This window comes from Quercus robur, chromosome 2 (assembly GCF_932294415.1).
Source record: "Quercus robur chromosome 2, dhQueRobu3.1, whole genome shotgun sequence".
In the NCBI taxonomy this organism is placed as follows: domain Eukaryota; kingdom Viridiplantae; phylum Streptophyta; class Magnoliopsida; order Fagales; family Fagaceae; genus Quercus; species Quercus robur.
This window is the reverse complement of record NC_065535.1, coordinates 75,307,757-75,323,945: the sequence shown is the minus strand read 5'-3', so window position 1 is coordinate 75,323,945 and position 16,189 is coordinate 75,307,757. Positions and strand designations below refer to the sequence as shown.

The following is a 16,189-nucleotide window of genomic DNA, read 5'->3' as shown; positions in this document are numbered from 1 at the left end:
TTGGTTAGTGATTTGAGATTTGAGATTAGCTAGGAAATGAAGAGATTAAGAGGAGATGGTAGATCTTCGTAGTCTGGTTCTTTGAGTGGAGACTCGTAAGTTTCTTTCTTTGTATGCTTTTCTCTCTTGTTGTTTTTAACATTTTTTTTTTTTTTTTTTGGGTAGAAATAGAATTGTTTGATTCCTTAAGTTTTGTTTGGTTCACTCAATAAAAAGTTCTGTATTTGGTTTGCTAAAAAATGTTTCTTAAACCTCTCTAATGCTTTTTGCTCGGTGATTTTTTGAACGATGGAATTTGCTGAATTTATACGGGTTATATTTCTGTACTATTGTTTGAATTTGAATCATGCACTTGGCTGGTTTTTTATTGGGTTCTGCTTGTTGTTGTTGGATTTTATTTTGAAGAAAGTTTACATGTCAGAATTTTTTGAAGTGAATTGTGACAAATGAAAGCTTGCCATTTTTTTTTTTTTCTTTTGTGGGATTTTTTTTTTTTTTTTTTTTATACAACGATGGGGGGAGGAATTCAAATCTTAGTTATCCAAGTAAAGGAGAGCAGACACTGCCACTGACGAGAAATTTGAACCCTGGGTATGAATATGTTGTGTTTATGGAATACTTGTGCTATGATGTGAATTGACTGGATCAATTGTTGTTATGCTAATCATATGTATATATATTGTTGATGTGAAGAGATAGGCAATCCCAAGTCTCAGCAAGTGGTCTTTGTGATACCTCTCGGGAACTAACAATAGATGATGGCAAAACCTTTCTCAAGGAAGTGGAAGAAACGTTTCAAGACCAAAGAGAGAAATATTACAAGTTTATTGAGGTCTTGATTGATTTCAAGCATAGAAGGTACAGCAATCGCATGTCTGAAGTTTTTGTCTTGGATTAAAGGACCATTGCATCTAAAACCTAACGGATTAGACCATTTTTTGTTCTCGCAGAATTAACACCACTGACGTCATTGCTAGAGTAAAGGAATTATTCGAAGGGCATAATAACTTGATTTCTGGGTTTAACATCTTCTTGCCAAAGGGGAAAGAAATACACATGAAAAATCAGAAGGAGAATTAGCTTCAAATGGACTCAAGATCATGTAATGTTTCATCATTTTATTCTTTAAATGGCTTCTTTCAGCAACCTATGGTTACTTCCCATGTTAAACCTTGGTCCATTTTGTATCGCACATCTAAATTTACTTGATTTTTTTTTTCAGAAGTAACAAGTTAAATGCCACATCTTATTTCATCAATGTCGGAATCATCTTAACCAAACTCACCTTGGTCCTATCCCACGTATATTGTTTATGGGGAATAAGGCACCCATGATCAGAAACGACCTTGTTGCCATCAATAATCCCAAAAGACCAAATACCACGCTAACAAGCAAAGAAACAGACTAAGAGAGGGCACCCCTGTTAAAAATCAATACTGCCTCTCTCTAGAAACTTCTAGAACTTCTCACACAATCTCTCTCTCTATAGAAATTTCTCTCTTGCTCTCTTTCCGAAATTCTCTCCAAGATAGTTCTCTAGAAGCTTCCTTACACTTGTGAATTTCAGCCACAAATTTATAAGGTATCTAGAAGGTTGGAGAAAGGCATTAATTTAATGCTAATAAAAAGGAAGAAGTTAGAAGCTTCAAGTTGGTTTCCTAACCAACATACATCTAGCATAAATAGATGTAGTGTGTGTGAAGTGAAGTGTGTCATAAAGCACCAAGTGAGAGATGTGTGAAGTTGTATGACAAGGTGAAGTGTGTGCCATAGGTAGCAAGTGTGTAGAGTGAAATAGAGTCAAGAGCTAGTGTGTGTAGGTGTCTAGAAGTGAGGTGTGTGCAAGTGTACTTAGTAAGGCAGTGTTGTGTGCAGTGAAAGAAAGGTGCTGCATATGCACTAGTGTTAGTGAGTCAAAGCATCAGAGCTTGTAAAGTATTGTAATTCAAAGAGTCAAGTTTTAAATAAAAACTCTTTGTTCAGTCTTTTGTTTAACAATTTAGTGTTAGAACTTCCATTAACTCAACAACCCCAAACGCATAACTACATAACCTTAAGAACTTGCACCTAATTTTTCCTTTAAAATAAAGGAAATTTTTCTCTTTAAATTCTATAGTTTAAGGGTAGTCCAAATTAAACGACATAGTCTTAATATAAAATGAAACTCTAAATTTTTGAAAGATAACAAATTAAACCCTGTCAATATTGTTGCAAAACCGGTTTAATTATCTGATAGTTAGGGGTAGAGGATTTAAATTTTAGATTACAAACACTCAAAAAGTATCAACTAGTTAAATTACCAACTCTTAGCTTGAGGCAATACTACTTAAGGGGCAAGGATATCCGTTGAGATGCGTAAACACGTGACAAGTGTTCCACACTTTTCCTCGTCCCATCCGGTCTAGTTCTGAACTGAGTACCCTTTTTTTTATATATATAGAATAAACGGCAGACCCGAGTCCTATTTAAATAGACGTTAAGTCGTTAACATCAAATTGAGAGGGAAAAAATAACAGAAAAAAGAACACTTCTGTAATCGCGAGAGACAGAGAGAGATACCCTTCACTGCTGACGCCTGTCGCCTCATTCCACTGCATCGGTGGCCGCCCCACCTGTACGTTTACTAATATGCAAGAAAAGCTGGTGTTCTTCAAATTGCAATAGCTGGTTTTCTTTTTGAATATTTTCTTTGGTTTCTTTCTTTCTTTTTTATCCTTCTTGGGCACACAAATTTGCTTTCACTGCTTACTATTGAAGACTCATGTCGAAAAACTGTTGCAATATCGTTCTTGGGGTGTCTCTGGTCTGATAAACTCTTTTTCTTTCATGGGAGATTTTTTTTTTTTTTTAGTTTTTATTATAAATTCTCAAATTCTTATTGGTCTCTTTTTTTTTTTTTTTTTTTTTTTTGGGGGTGGGGGGGGGGGGGGGGGGGTTAGTGATTTGAGATTTTCGGGGTGGATTAGTTCAGAAATGAAGAGATTAGGAGACGGTGGTAGCTCTTTGCAACTTAAGCGATCATGTGGTTCTTCGCTTGGAGACTTGTAAGCTAGAAAGCACGGACACGGCTGGGAGGGTGCCGCACCCGCGTTTGACGCTGCCCGATGCGGGACACGGCGTCTGACACGGTTGCCCACGCGTTGGTGCCGCGTCTAAGTTTTTTTTTTTTTTTTTTTCTTAGCTTCGGGCCGACTCGGCTTAATTCGCGCCGACGCAGCTCGATTCGCGCCAAATCGGCTTCGATTCACTCCGAATCGGGATGATTCGGCCAGAATCAGGCCGTATCGGCCATATCGAGTCGTATCGACCGGCGACCGATAAGGCCGATACGGTCGAAATATGCCGAAAAAGGCCGAAATCTGCCTTGAATCTGGCTGGAAAATCTGAAATTCTCAACTCAGAGGCATATTAATGTGTTTCTTGCCTTCTTCTTTCTTTGTTTTGTGAATCAAAGCATAGTAATGTGTTTTTTAAAAATATTTTAATAGTAAAAATATATAGAAAATATAAATAAATATATTTTTAATAATTTTTTAATCGCCGAGTTCCGCCGCACCCGTACCCTACTTTTTCAAAAATTGCCGAGTCCCGCACCCGCACCCAAGTCCCGAAACGCACCCGTGCTACATAGCTTGTAAGTTTCTTTCTCTGTACGCTTTTCTCTTTTGTTTTTTTTAAGGTAGGATTTTTTATTCCTTAAGCATTTTTTTGCATGATGGAATTTCCTGAATTTTTTTATTCATGCTCTTGGTTGGTTTTGTAACGGGTTCTGCTTTTTAATCATGCTTTCATGTGAGAATATTTTAAGTGACTTGTGACATATGAAAGCTTGGAATTTTTTCCTTCAATTTAATTTTAGTTGATAAATTGAAGATTACTTGGCTATTTGAATCTTAGTTCTCCGAGTAAAGGAGATCAGGCAATGCCACTGATGAGAAATTTGAATCCTGGGAATCAGTTTGCTTGTTAAAATTGACTGGGTATCAGCAAGTTATAAATTTTTGTACTCTCATAGAGATCACATAGATAATATGAATATGTTGTGTTTATGTTATACTAATTTTATATATATATATATTTGATGTGAAGTGATGGGCAATCCCAAGTCGCAGCGAGTGGTCTTGGTCGTACATGGCAGGGACAAACAGAAAATAATGCCTTAACCTATCTCAAGGAAGTGGAGAAAACGTTTCAAGACCAAAAAGATAAATATTACAAGTTTCTTAGGATCATGAATGATTTTAAGGCTAAAAGGTACAGTAATTGCATGTATGATTTTTTTGTCTTGGATTAATGGACATCGAATCTAAAACCTAACGGGTATGCCATTGTTTGTTCTTGCAGAACTAATGTTCCTGGCGTCATTCCCATTGTGAAGGAATTATTTAAAGGGCACAATAACTTGATTTCTGGGATTACAATCTTCTTGCCAAAGGGGTTGACAATGATGAGGCTCATCCACAGGAATTATTTAATGAAGCTTGGAGCTTTGTGACCAAGATAAAGGTGAAATTATTGTTTTGCTCTGTTGAATTTCAACTGCAAATGTTAGTTCCTATCATTTTAATGATGACCTTTGTTCCTACAGGAACGCTTTCAAAATGATATAAGTGTTTATCTAGCATTCTTAGACATTTTAAATGAGTTCCGGAAGGGGCGCAAGGACATAAATACAGTCCACAATCAGGTAAATAATATATGCTATGGTTCTGTTTATTTCACTGCTCTTGTTTTGGAAGGTTTTCTTGTGAATGTAAATTTCAGTATTCTTAGAGCCAGAGGTTTTTGTTTTACAATTTTCAGATTTCCAATCTTCTTGATGGTCATGCCAATTTAATTGATGAGTTCACTAGATTTCTTCCTCTGAAAGCTGAAACTGTTTCAGCAAAGAAATGGTAAGCCAATAAATCTATTTCTTTCAGCATTCTATCATTACTTCCCATGTTAATAATGTTGACTAGCCAGAGCTGGACAATGACAAAGCAATGAAAAATTCTCTGCTATATAATTTTGATATAATTGTTTTATGTTTGAACTTTGGTAATTTATTGAATACAGGTTTGGGTTAAACAAAAACTTTGTAGTTGCAAATCTTGTTCTCAAAAAGAGATTCAAAAAATCTATTAAGAATATTTGGGTTGTAGTTTTCTCTCTGGGTTTCTCACAGAACCATAGAGGTGAAAAAAGGGTTGCCTCCTGGCAAAACGTTCTCTCCGTTTTGACGGTGGAAAACAGTTCTCAAGCATCTCACTCTCTGTGAACGTCATGGATGAGATTGCAACGAAGTGTGCGGGCTTACAGTTGTCGGAAAAAGAAGAAAGCGAGGTGGACCTGATGCCACCGGTGACGGAAACAGGACACGTTTTGGTGGGCCGGTTTTGTATGAAACGCCGAGTTAGCCTTGAATCGGTGGCGCGAGTGGTACGGTCATTTTGGCGGACTGCGAAGAACTTCGAGGTCTGCGATTTGGGAGAAAACAAAGTCTTATTCCAGTTTGAGGATGAGAACGACCTTGACAGAGTGCTTTTGCTAAGTCCCTGGGCTTTTGACAAGTACCTGGTGCTCCTCCATAAACTCAATGCGGGTGAAGCGGTAAACAAAGTCCAGTTCAACCAGACGTCATTTTGGGTTCAGATTCACGGGCTTCCCACCATGAGCCAAACAAGGGAAGCCGGAATACGTATAGGGAGCATACTGGGTAAGGTTGAAAAAGTCGACGTGGATGAGAAAGGATTTTGTTTGGCAGGGTACGTACGCATCCGAGTAACAATAGATATCTCTCAACCATTATGTCGGGGAAGGATGGTTCGCATAGGAGGAGCATCACCGAAGTGGGTAGATTTTAGATATGAGCGGCTACCCATCTTCTGCTACTGGTGTGGGAAGGTTAATCACGACGAACGCGACTACACTCAATGGCTACGGAGCAAAGAATCTTTAAGGGCGGAAGATAAACAGTTCGGGGCTTGGTTGCGTGCATCACAGGATCGGCTTTAAAGACCACAGCTAGTTATTGCAGCAAAGCGGAGTGGTGAAGGTAAAGAGGGTCCAATCGGTGAAGATGGCTCCAGCGAGGGTGTTGCACGAACCGCCTATGTGACAGACCTGGGAGTGGCCGACTGTCAGACGCACGTGCAGGACGACGTGGACCCCACTAGGACTGAAACAGCAAGTCCAACTGTCAGTGCCTACGGGGGGAGGAGAGAATCCCAAGAAATCCGGTGTTCTTAAATTTCGAAGAAAAGCTAAAAGAAATTGACGTCGCAATCTCTGCACCTAATACAAAGCTGGCAGATTTACCATTATCAGATCATACACTGGATTGTGAGGAAAATAAGGAGATATTTTTGTAGTTTAAAAAATTAAATGTCAAGGAGGATGAGATGAAGAAGTCAGTGGACTATTGGGTTGGGCCCACGTCTAAAGTGGACAAGGCTTTTATGGATTTGGACCCAGCCTTACCCACCCCTAATAATACACCAATGGGCCAAGCTTTAAGTCAAGCCCAAGTCCTATTTAATATAGGACCTCATATTCCAAGCCCACCATGTGAAACAAAAAGAAAGAAGTTAAGGAGCCTGGCTCAGAAAAAGAATAAAAAAAAGAGCAATGTGACGGGGAAGGAGAATGCATGGAAGGGGGCTCGGGTTATGAACAAACGAGATGAGGAGCTCACTAATAAGGTGATGAGTTCTGAAGACAATGAAGTAGGACTGAAGCGAAAGATACGTGCTCCTCTAGAAGAGATCCCGATGGGAGAGGAAGCGGGGAAAAAACAGAAAATAGAAGGAGAGGTGCTAGCGCTTAGTAAAATAATGGCAACACAACTTGGATCGGCGGCGGTTGCTGGACAGCCCTGCCGGGAGCAATGAGTGCCATCTGTTGGAACTGCCAGGGGCTTGGGAACCCCTGTATAGTTAAAGCTCTCCAGAAGGTGGTTTTGGAGGAAGATCCCACTTTGGTCTTCATCATTGAGACCAAGTTAGTAGTGTCAGAAATGAAAGGTATCAAGAGCAAACTAGATCGGCAACAGGGTTTGGTAGTCCCTAGTATAAAGCGAGGTGGAGGTTTGGCACTCTTATGGAGAAGTTCTACGAAAGTGGACGTCCAAACTTTCTCGCCTCGTCATATAGATGCTATAGTTACTAAAGAACATGGTAACAGGACGTGGAGATTTACCGGTTTCTACGGCCACACAGAAACTAGCAAAAGAGAGGAGTCTTGGAGACTGTTGGAAGAGTTGGGTAAGAGAAGTGATCTTCCATGGATTTGCATGGGGGACTTCAATGAAATATTACATCTAAGAAAGAAGGTGGGAGGTAACTTAAGGCCTGATGGGCAGATGAGGAGCTTTAGGGAGACGGTAAATCAATGCAATCTCCGAGATATGGGGTATATAGGTTCTGACTTTACTTGGAGTAGGAGGCTGGGCGGACGAGGCTGGGTTAGAGAACGTTTGGATAGGGCCCTAGTATCATCATCCTGGGTGGCAATGTTCCCGGGTGTGAGATTACATCATGTGGCAGCATCAACGTCAGACCATTGCATGTTGGTACTCAAAGCTCCACAGACAAGGCGAGGATTGCGTCGGAGATCTAAAATGTTTAGGTTTGAATCAATGTGGTTTAAGGATGAACAATGTGAGGAAGTGGTGTCTGAAGCCTAGGAGAGAGGTAAAAGCATGGGTACTTAACACCTATTTACGCAATGCATGGAAGAATGTAGAAGGTCACTATCCTCTTGGAATAAAAATACTTTCGGTCACGTAGGTCGGAAGATATCAACACTCCAGAAAAAGCTTCAGTGGTTGGAAGGGAGACGAGATGGTCTGGTGAATATGGGGGAGGTTGAAGAAACAAGGGTGGAGCTGAATAGGATGCTGGCGGTGGAAGAAGATATGTGGCATCAACGATCTAGGCACTGTTGGCTGCAGTCTAGTGACCATAATACCTCTTTCTTTCATGCAAAAGCATCCAATCGACACCAAGGAAACACTATTCTGTGTATCAGGGATTCAGAAGATAATTGGCAAGAGGACGAGGAGATGATTGGCAGAACTTTTGTGGAATATTTCGAGAACCTGTTCACAACTTCTCAACCAGAGGTCAGTGTAGAATTGTTAGATGCCATCTAGACCAAAGTGACTGATAGAATGAATGCCAGATTGTTACAGGAATTTCAAGCCTCAGAGGTAGAGAAAGCTTTAAAACAGATGCATCCCATGAAGGCGCCCGAACCCGATGGTATGCCTCCTTTATTCTATCAACACTTTTGGCCTACTGTAAATTCTATTGTTACACATACTGTGTTGGATTTTCTTAACCATGGTGCAGCTCCTCCTAACTTTCATGAAACACATATTGTCCTTATCCCAAAGACTAAGAATCCAGAAAGAGTGACTGACTATAGGCCAATTAGTCTGTGCAATGTGGTATACAAGTTAGCATCCAAAGCGATGGCGAACAGGTTGAAGCTGGTGCTGCAGGATGTTATATGTGAAAACCAAAGTGCCTTCATTTCTGAAAGGCTCATCACTGATAATGTTCTAGTGGCGCATGAGATAATGAATCACATTAACAGGAAGAAGAAAGTAAAGTGTGGAGAGATGGCATTGAAGCTGGACATGAGCAAAGCCTACGATCGCGTGGAATGGGGCTGTTTGAAACAAATCATGGCCAAACTGGGATTTCATAAGAACTAGATCTGCCTGGTTATGAGATGTGTCTCCTCAGTCACTTATGCAGTACGGGTCAATGGAAATGCATGATGCATGTGGGAAGATTGTTCCTACGCGAGGGCTGTGCCAAGGAGATCCTTTGTCGCCGTATCTATTCTTGATTTGTGCTGAAGGACTGTCAACGCTGCTGCACAAGGTTGTTCGACATAAGGAGCTAAAAGGTGTTGCGGAATCGGCAAAGGGGCCTAGAATTTCACATTTATTTTTTGCTGATGATAGTTTGATTTTTGGGAGGGCAACTGTGAAGGAGTGCTCTGAAATCCAGTGGGTATTACAGGTCTATGAAGAGTCCTCCGGTCAATAATTGAATAGGAATAAGACCTCACTATTCTTTAGCCACAATACTGCCAATGAAGTGAAGGAGACAATAAAAGCTATGTTTGGAGCACAGGTCATAAAACCACATGAGTCTTATCTTGGGTTACCATCCTTGGTGGGCAAGTCGAAAAGAAACACTTTCGCTCAGCTGAAACAACGAGTGTCAAACAAGCTAGCAGGCTGGAAGGAAAAGTTGCTTTCAAGTGTAGGGAAGGAAGTACTGATAAAAGCGGTTACTCAAGCAGTCCCGTCGTATATGATGAGCTGTTTCAAGCTTCCTAATACTTTATGTGATGAGCTAACAGGGATGATAAGACAATTTTGGTGGGGACAGGTGAAGGATGAGAAGAAGCTAGCATGGATGAGTTGGGAGAAGATGTGTTTGCCAAAAGAAAAAGGCGGAATGGGTTTTAGAGACCTGAAGCTGTTCAATCTTGTCCTCTTGGTGAAGCAGGGGTGGAGATTGCAAACGAACTCATCCTCACTTTTCTACAGGGTATATAAAGCCAAGTACTTCCCAAGATGTGATTTTATTGAGGCTAGTTTGGGGAGCCAACCATCTTTTGCATGGAGAAGTATCTGGGCAGCCCAAGACGTTAAAAGGGGCATAAGATGGCAGGTGGGTGATGGAGAAAAGATTCAGGTGTGGAAGGATAAATGGCTCCAACAGCCAAGCATGTATAGGGTAGTAACACCTGCGAGCTCAAGTCAGCAAGTTGAGAGGGTTTGTGACCTGATTGATGGTGACCGAAAGGAATGGAAGGAAGACCTAATACGCCAATGTTTTCTTCCCCAAGATATTGAAGCCATCCTAAGTATTCCTCTTAGTGCTCATGGTGCGAGGGATAGGATGATATGGGCTGAAAATAAAAATGGAAAGTTTACAGTGAAAAGTGCATACAAACTGGCCCAAGACATACACTCTGAAGGAAACACGTCTGAGAGCTCTGATCTTGCTGCTTTAAAACAAATGTGGAGGCGCCTCTGGGATATGAATGTGCCCAACAAAATCAAACATTTCGCTTGGAAATCCTGTAAGTACATCTTAGCCACCAAAGAGAACTTAAAGAAGAGAAATATCATCAAGGACTGTACGTGTGACTCCTGTAGTAAAGCGGTTGAGTCCATCTGCGACTTATTTTGGCTTTGTGATAAGGCCAAAGAGACCTGGTCCTCAAGTAAGCTGGTCATCCCGTTTGAGATCAGCCCAACGTGGACGTTCATGGATGTGATGTGGCAGTTACAAAGGAGGTCGGAATCACACCCGGGTTTCGTGGAGCATGCTATTGCAATATGTTGGGGAATATGGAAGGATAGGAATACTGTCAGACATGGTGGTAAGCACAGAGAGGGAAAAGCTATTGTTAGGAGCTCGTTGAGGGTGTTGGATGAATTCCAACTGGCGAACGTGAGACAACTGGCTCCCACAAGACAACCTTCAAATGAGATAAAATGGAGACCTCCTCAACCGGGCCACTATAAAGTGAATGTTGATGGAGCCGTATTTTCCAAAAGGAAGCAAGTGGGTTTTGGAGTGATTATACGTGACTCGGGAGGTTTGGTGATTGCTGCGCTCAGCCGGAAGCTCGCTTGTCCGTTAGGAGCATTGGAGACAGAAGCAAAGGCAATGGAGGTCGGGGTTCAGTTCGCATTAGATGTTGGGATAAGGGATGTAACGCTTGAGGGCGACTCAATATGCATCTGTAATGCGCTTCAAGGACTGGGTGAGGCGTCGTCGTCTGTACAAAACATTGTTGCTGGAACGCTTCATCTCGCAAAAGGATTTAGAACTGTTTATTTTTCACATACTAAAAGGCTAGGAAATGTGCCGGCCCACTTGTTGGCCCAACATGCAGCTAATGTTGAAAATTACGTTGCATGGATTGAGGAATGTCCTAGCCACGTAGAGTTTGCATGTAATAATGATGTTTCCTCTTTCTTCAATTAATGAATAAAAGTCAAAGTCTTCTCATCAAAAAAAAAAAAAAAAAACTTTGTAGTTGCGTTTTGGGTCAATAATTTAATTGGTACCTCTCTTGCTGTTTCCAAAGAAAATGTTCATTGCTCAAATCCCCACCCCCATTTATTGAGTTATCAAAAGGAAAATGAAAGCGGTTTAACTTTAGAGAGAGAGGGGAGGGCGGAGGGGGAGTTGTGAGAAAGATCAAGGAAATTCATGGGAGATATATTTTTCTTATAATTTTTATTATAAATTCTCAAATTCTTATAGGTCTCTCTTTTTCTTTTTTCTTTTTTTGGGTTAGTGATTTGAGATTTTCAGAAATCAAGAGATTAAGAGATGATGGCTCTTCGCCGACCGGTTCTTTAAGTGGAGATTTGTAAGTTTCTTTCTCTGTACGCTTTTCTCTTTTGGTGTGTTTTTTTTTAGGTAGAATTTTTTATTCCGTAAGTTCTGCTTGGTTAGCTAGAAAATGTTTCGTAAGGTTAGTTTTTTGTGCATAGTTTTCTGTGCTTTTTCATTTAACATTTCTAATGCTTTTGCTTGATATTTTTTTGTATGGTGGAATTTGCTGAATTTTTTGAATTATGCTCTTGGCTGGGTTTTGTAGTGGGTTCTGCTTTTTGTAATTGAAATTTAATTTTTGGCAAGTTTTCATTTGAGGATTTTTTTTTTTATGTGACTTTGACATATGAAATGAAAGCTTGGAATTTTTTCCTTTGGTGGGATTTTTATTTTTTGGTTGATAATTTGAAGATTAAAACAATGGAGGGAGGGAGGGATTCGAATCACATTTCTCCAAAGTAAATGAGAGTAGACAATGCCACTGATTAGAAATGTGAACCCTGGGAATCAATTGCTGTTAAAATTGACTGAGTATAAGAAAGTTACAAACTTTTGTACTCTCATAGAGATCACATTGATAGTACGAATAGGTTTTGCTTATGGAAAAACTGTACTATAGATGTTAATAGTTTCGAAAGAATTTCAATTATGCTAATTATATATATATATATATATATCTACATATATATATATATATATATATATATTTGTGGATTTGAATTCTGAAGCTATGGGCAATCCCAAATCCCAGTAGATGGTGGTGGTGGTACTCCAAGGAATTATACACGGAATGGTGCCTGGACCTATCTCATGGAAGTGAAGGAAGCGTTTCAAGACCAAAGAGAGAAATATGACATGTTCCTCAAGGATCAAAGATTTTAAGGATCAAAGGTACACTCATTGCATTTATGCAGTTTTTGTCTTGGAATAATGGAACATTGCATCTAAAGCCTAATGGATTGTGCCATTGTTTCTACTTGCAGAATTGGCACTGTTGATGTCACAATCAGAGTGAAGAAATTATTTGAAGGGCATAATAAATGGATTTCTGGGTTTAACATCTTCTTGCCAAAGTGGTATGAAATAGCCCTTGAGGATGATGAGGCCGGTCCACAAACTAAGAAGGTTTAATTTGAAGAAGCTACCATTTGTGACCAAGATAAAGATCAAAATATTGTTTTGCTCTGTTAAATCTCAACTGCAAATGTTGGTTCCTTGTGGTTTAATGATGACCTTTGTTCCTACAGAGACGCTTTCAAAGTAACGAACATGTTTATATAAATGAGTTCCGAAAGGGGCTCAAGGACATAAATAAGGTTCGCAATGAGGTAAATATATGCTATGGTTCTATTTGTTTTACTGCTCTTGTTTTGGAATGTTTTCTTGTTAATGTTATTTTCAGTATTCTTGAAGGTTTTTGTTTTAAACAATTTCAGATTTCCTCTCTTTTTAATGGTCTTTCGGATTTGCTTGCTGAGTTCAAAGATTTCTTCTAGAAGCTGCATATCTTTAAACTAAATTGTTAGTTCCTGGTAGTAAACCTCGAATCCACGAGGGGTTCCTTGAATCCACAAGGTGATAGGTCTGGAATCCACCAGAGAACACAATAGACACAAGTCTAAATTTTTATTGATAATAAACTATGAAAAACGTTTACAGACTTAAGGGCCTATTTAAGAGCTCCTTAAAACTTGACAGACAAGAAAATTAATCTAAAATAACTCCTAATTGATACCTAACCATAATAGGAGCCAAATTTGACCTAAAAAGCATTAAATGCACCTAAAAACAAGGAAATAAATCACCTAAACCTAAAATAACGTTTTTTTACATAAAAATACCAAAAATAATAAATTACAATAATTAAATAGTAAATTGTGTCCTACATCAAACCCCTCCACTTGAAACAAACTCGTCCTCGAGTTCATCTTTGAAATTTGAAATCTCCCATGCCAAGAGAACAAATACTTTGAATACTTCATCTTCTTTGTCTTCTTGTCAAACTTGAAACTCATTAATTGGGCAACTTGAACTTCTTCTCCCTTGATCTTCATGTAATTGACAATATTCACCAAATAAGAGTCAATGATCAAATCGAATCTTTCCACCCCAATAAAATCAATAAACTTTGTTTCGGTGTCTCCCAATAAAATAATAGGAGTTTGAATGTTGCAATCATCTAACTTGATTTCATCGAGATCATTGACAACTTCCTCTATAATTTCTTCTTTAATGGTCTCTACTATCTCAACCTCAAGATCTTTCTCTATAAGAGGGTCTTCATTAATCTCCTCCACAATCTTGATTTCAGGTTCTTCTTCTATAACAAGGCCTTCATTAATTTCCTCAGAAATCTCTATATTTTCTTCAAGAACGATATTTTCCTTAACATGTAATTCTTCCCTTAACAATGGAATATTTGGCTCTTCAAAATAATTCAAGTATGAACTTCTTGGCCAATAATAATCTTGTATTGTATACGACAAGATTTCTTCACAATCCAAAGGATAAAATTTGATAGCAAGCATCTTTTTCATCCTTGGCCATGATCGAATTTTGTCTTTACCTTGTTAGATTCTATCAGATTGTACTTGTTCCCACCAACATAAGGCATACTTACTAAGTTTATACAAAGCAAGTCCAACTTTTCTCTCATAACAAATATTCTCATAGTCAAATAAATCCTCTAGATCAAGTAACCAATCAAGAAAATCTTCTTTTAAAAAATAACCATTAAAACTTGCAATTCTCTTATAAGGTCTATATGAAATTTGCTTACCAATAGGTTGCCCGTGAGTTATGTCTCCGTTGTAGTTATCCCTATTGTTTCCATTCTTCAACGGCGCCATCCTAGCATAGATATTTGTGAGTGTTTGTTGTACGCCACGTAATACTCGCTAAGTTATTCGTCATTGTTGTGGTGGTGGTTACCGTCTCACCAGTTAGCAATCAAACCAAGGTAAGTCAAGGCTCTGATACCAACTAATGTCGTGGAAGCCTAAAGAAAGCACACACGATACTCTCTTGATGGAACAGAAACTAAACTGTTAGTTTCTGGTAGTAAACCTCGAATCCACGAGGGTTTCCTTGAATCCACAAGTTGATAGGTCTGGAATCCATCAGAGAACACAATAGACACAAGTCTAAATTTTTATTGATAATAAACTATGAAAAACGTTTACAGACTTAGGGGCCTATTTAAGAGCTCCTTAAAACTTGACAGACAAGAAAATTAATCTAAAATAACTCCTAATTGATACCTACCATAATAGGAGCCAAATTTGACCTAAAAAGCATTAAATGCACCTAAAAACAAGGAAATAAATCACCTAAACCTAAAATAACGTTTTTTTACATAAAAATACCAAAAATAATAAATTACAATAATTAAATAGTAAATTGTGTCCTACATCAGAAATGTGAACAAGATAAAAAGGAAAACATATTTTTTCAGGATGAACTTCACATATATCAATAGAAAAAAAAAAAAAAAAATTTATGTGCTCAAGTGAATCATTTAAAAGTTTAAGAGAATCATGGTTATATCAATCTCTTAATTTCTATATGACTTAGAAATTGGTCTTCAAATTCAAATTATATCATATATCAAACACTTAAATTGTGTAATTCACTCAAAAAATAAACTACTAATATCAATTAAGGGAGAAAAAAAGAACATAAAGAAAGATAAAACCACAAATCATTAACTTAAATAATTATATATATATATATATATATTGTCATCTATATTATTTAATAAATTCAGATTTAGAATAGGTACTCTCAACCAAAACCTTTCTTTTTCCATTTAGGCTAATATAGTTGCTTTCTCTTAAATAAAAGTAGTCTTTTTCTTCAACAAAAAAAAAAAAGTAACCGCATTGAGATGGACCAAACTTGACCGAACAGACCAAATTGAAAGGAAATGGACTGAAGTGCACCAAAGTAGACCCAATGGACCGAATTGGACTGTACAGACCGAAATGGACCTAATTGGGTAAAATGGACCATTATGGACCAAAATTTACGGAGTGGACCGAATCATCGACCACATCACCATTCTTTTATTAATTTTTTTCTTCTAATTTTTTTATAATATTAAATATATTTACGTGTGAATGTGTAAAGTTAATAAGTTAATATATTTAATATTATCAAAAAAAAATAGAGGAACAAAATAATATATAAAAAAATGGTGAGGTACAATGATGTGACTCAACAGAAGCATGACAATACTAAATACTATGCTTAGACTTTTAGATATTATATTGATATAGATTTGATTTTTTTTTTTTCAGATTAAAGAAAAAAAAAATGAGCTCACATGTGTAATTATCGCCCACGCCCTATGATACATTGCCACTTGGACTTTTTGATAAGCCCATGGATGCCATCAATGAACAGTAGAGCTTGCCACAAATCGACCCCATTAACACAATTTCTACATATTAGGAATTATGGGTTAGTATTAGTACTCAAACCCACAACCTCTTGGCACTTAGTTCGAAGTGATGGGTCTTTCCAAGCACTTCCTATAAAGTTTGTTGTAGCATTTTAATATTTTAATTAAAAGTTAGAAAATTAATTGTAAAGATATGAAAGTTAATATAGAAGATAGTAAGTTGGCCAAATGTGAAATACCACATTGATAAGGAGAGAAACTCTATCGTAGTAGAAATTGAGCCAGATAAGGAAAGATAAAAGGAGTAGGCTCATTTTCCTATATTTGCAACAACTAAGCTCTTATACACTATATCTACCCGATGGTGCAAGTTTTTTGCTAACTCTTCATGATGGGCATTTTTTTAATATTTAATTTAAATATCTAT

At 38.1% G+C, this 16,189-nt stretch overlaps 2 protein-coding genes across 2 annotated transcripts; both read left to right on the top strand.

Annotated features, from left to right (window-relative positions):
- Window positions 1–5,265: 5,265 nt before the first annotated feature.
- Window positions 5,266–5,997, top strand: LOC126703395 (uncharacterized). The gene has a single exon (XM_050402352.1). The coding sequence runs from the start codon at window positions 5,266–5,268 to the stop codon at window positions 5,995–5,997; it is 732 nt and encodes a 243-aa protein (XP_050258309.1).
- Window positions 5,998–6,868: 871 nt separating this feature from the next.
- LOC126703383 (uncharacterized) lies at window positions 6,869–7,666 on the top strand. The gene has a single exon (XM_050402344.1). It carries the CDS (start codon window positions 6,869–6,871, stop codon window positions 7,664–7,666), a length of 798 nt encoding a protein of 265 aa, XP_050258301.1.
- Window positions 7,667–16,189: the final 8,523 nt, after the last annotated feature.

Coding starts and splice junctions, on each gene's coding strand:
- LOC126703383 (XM_050402344.1), top strand. CDS start 6,869: ATGAGTGCCATCTGTTGGAACTGCCAGGGGCTTGGGAACCCCTGTATA.
- LOC126703395 (XM_050402352.1), top strand. CDS start 5,266: ATGGATGAGATTGCAACGAAGTGTGCGGGCTTACAGTTGTCGGAAAAA.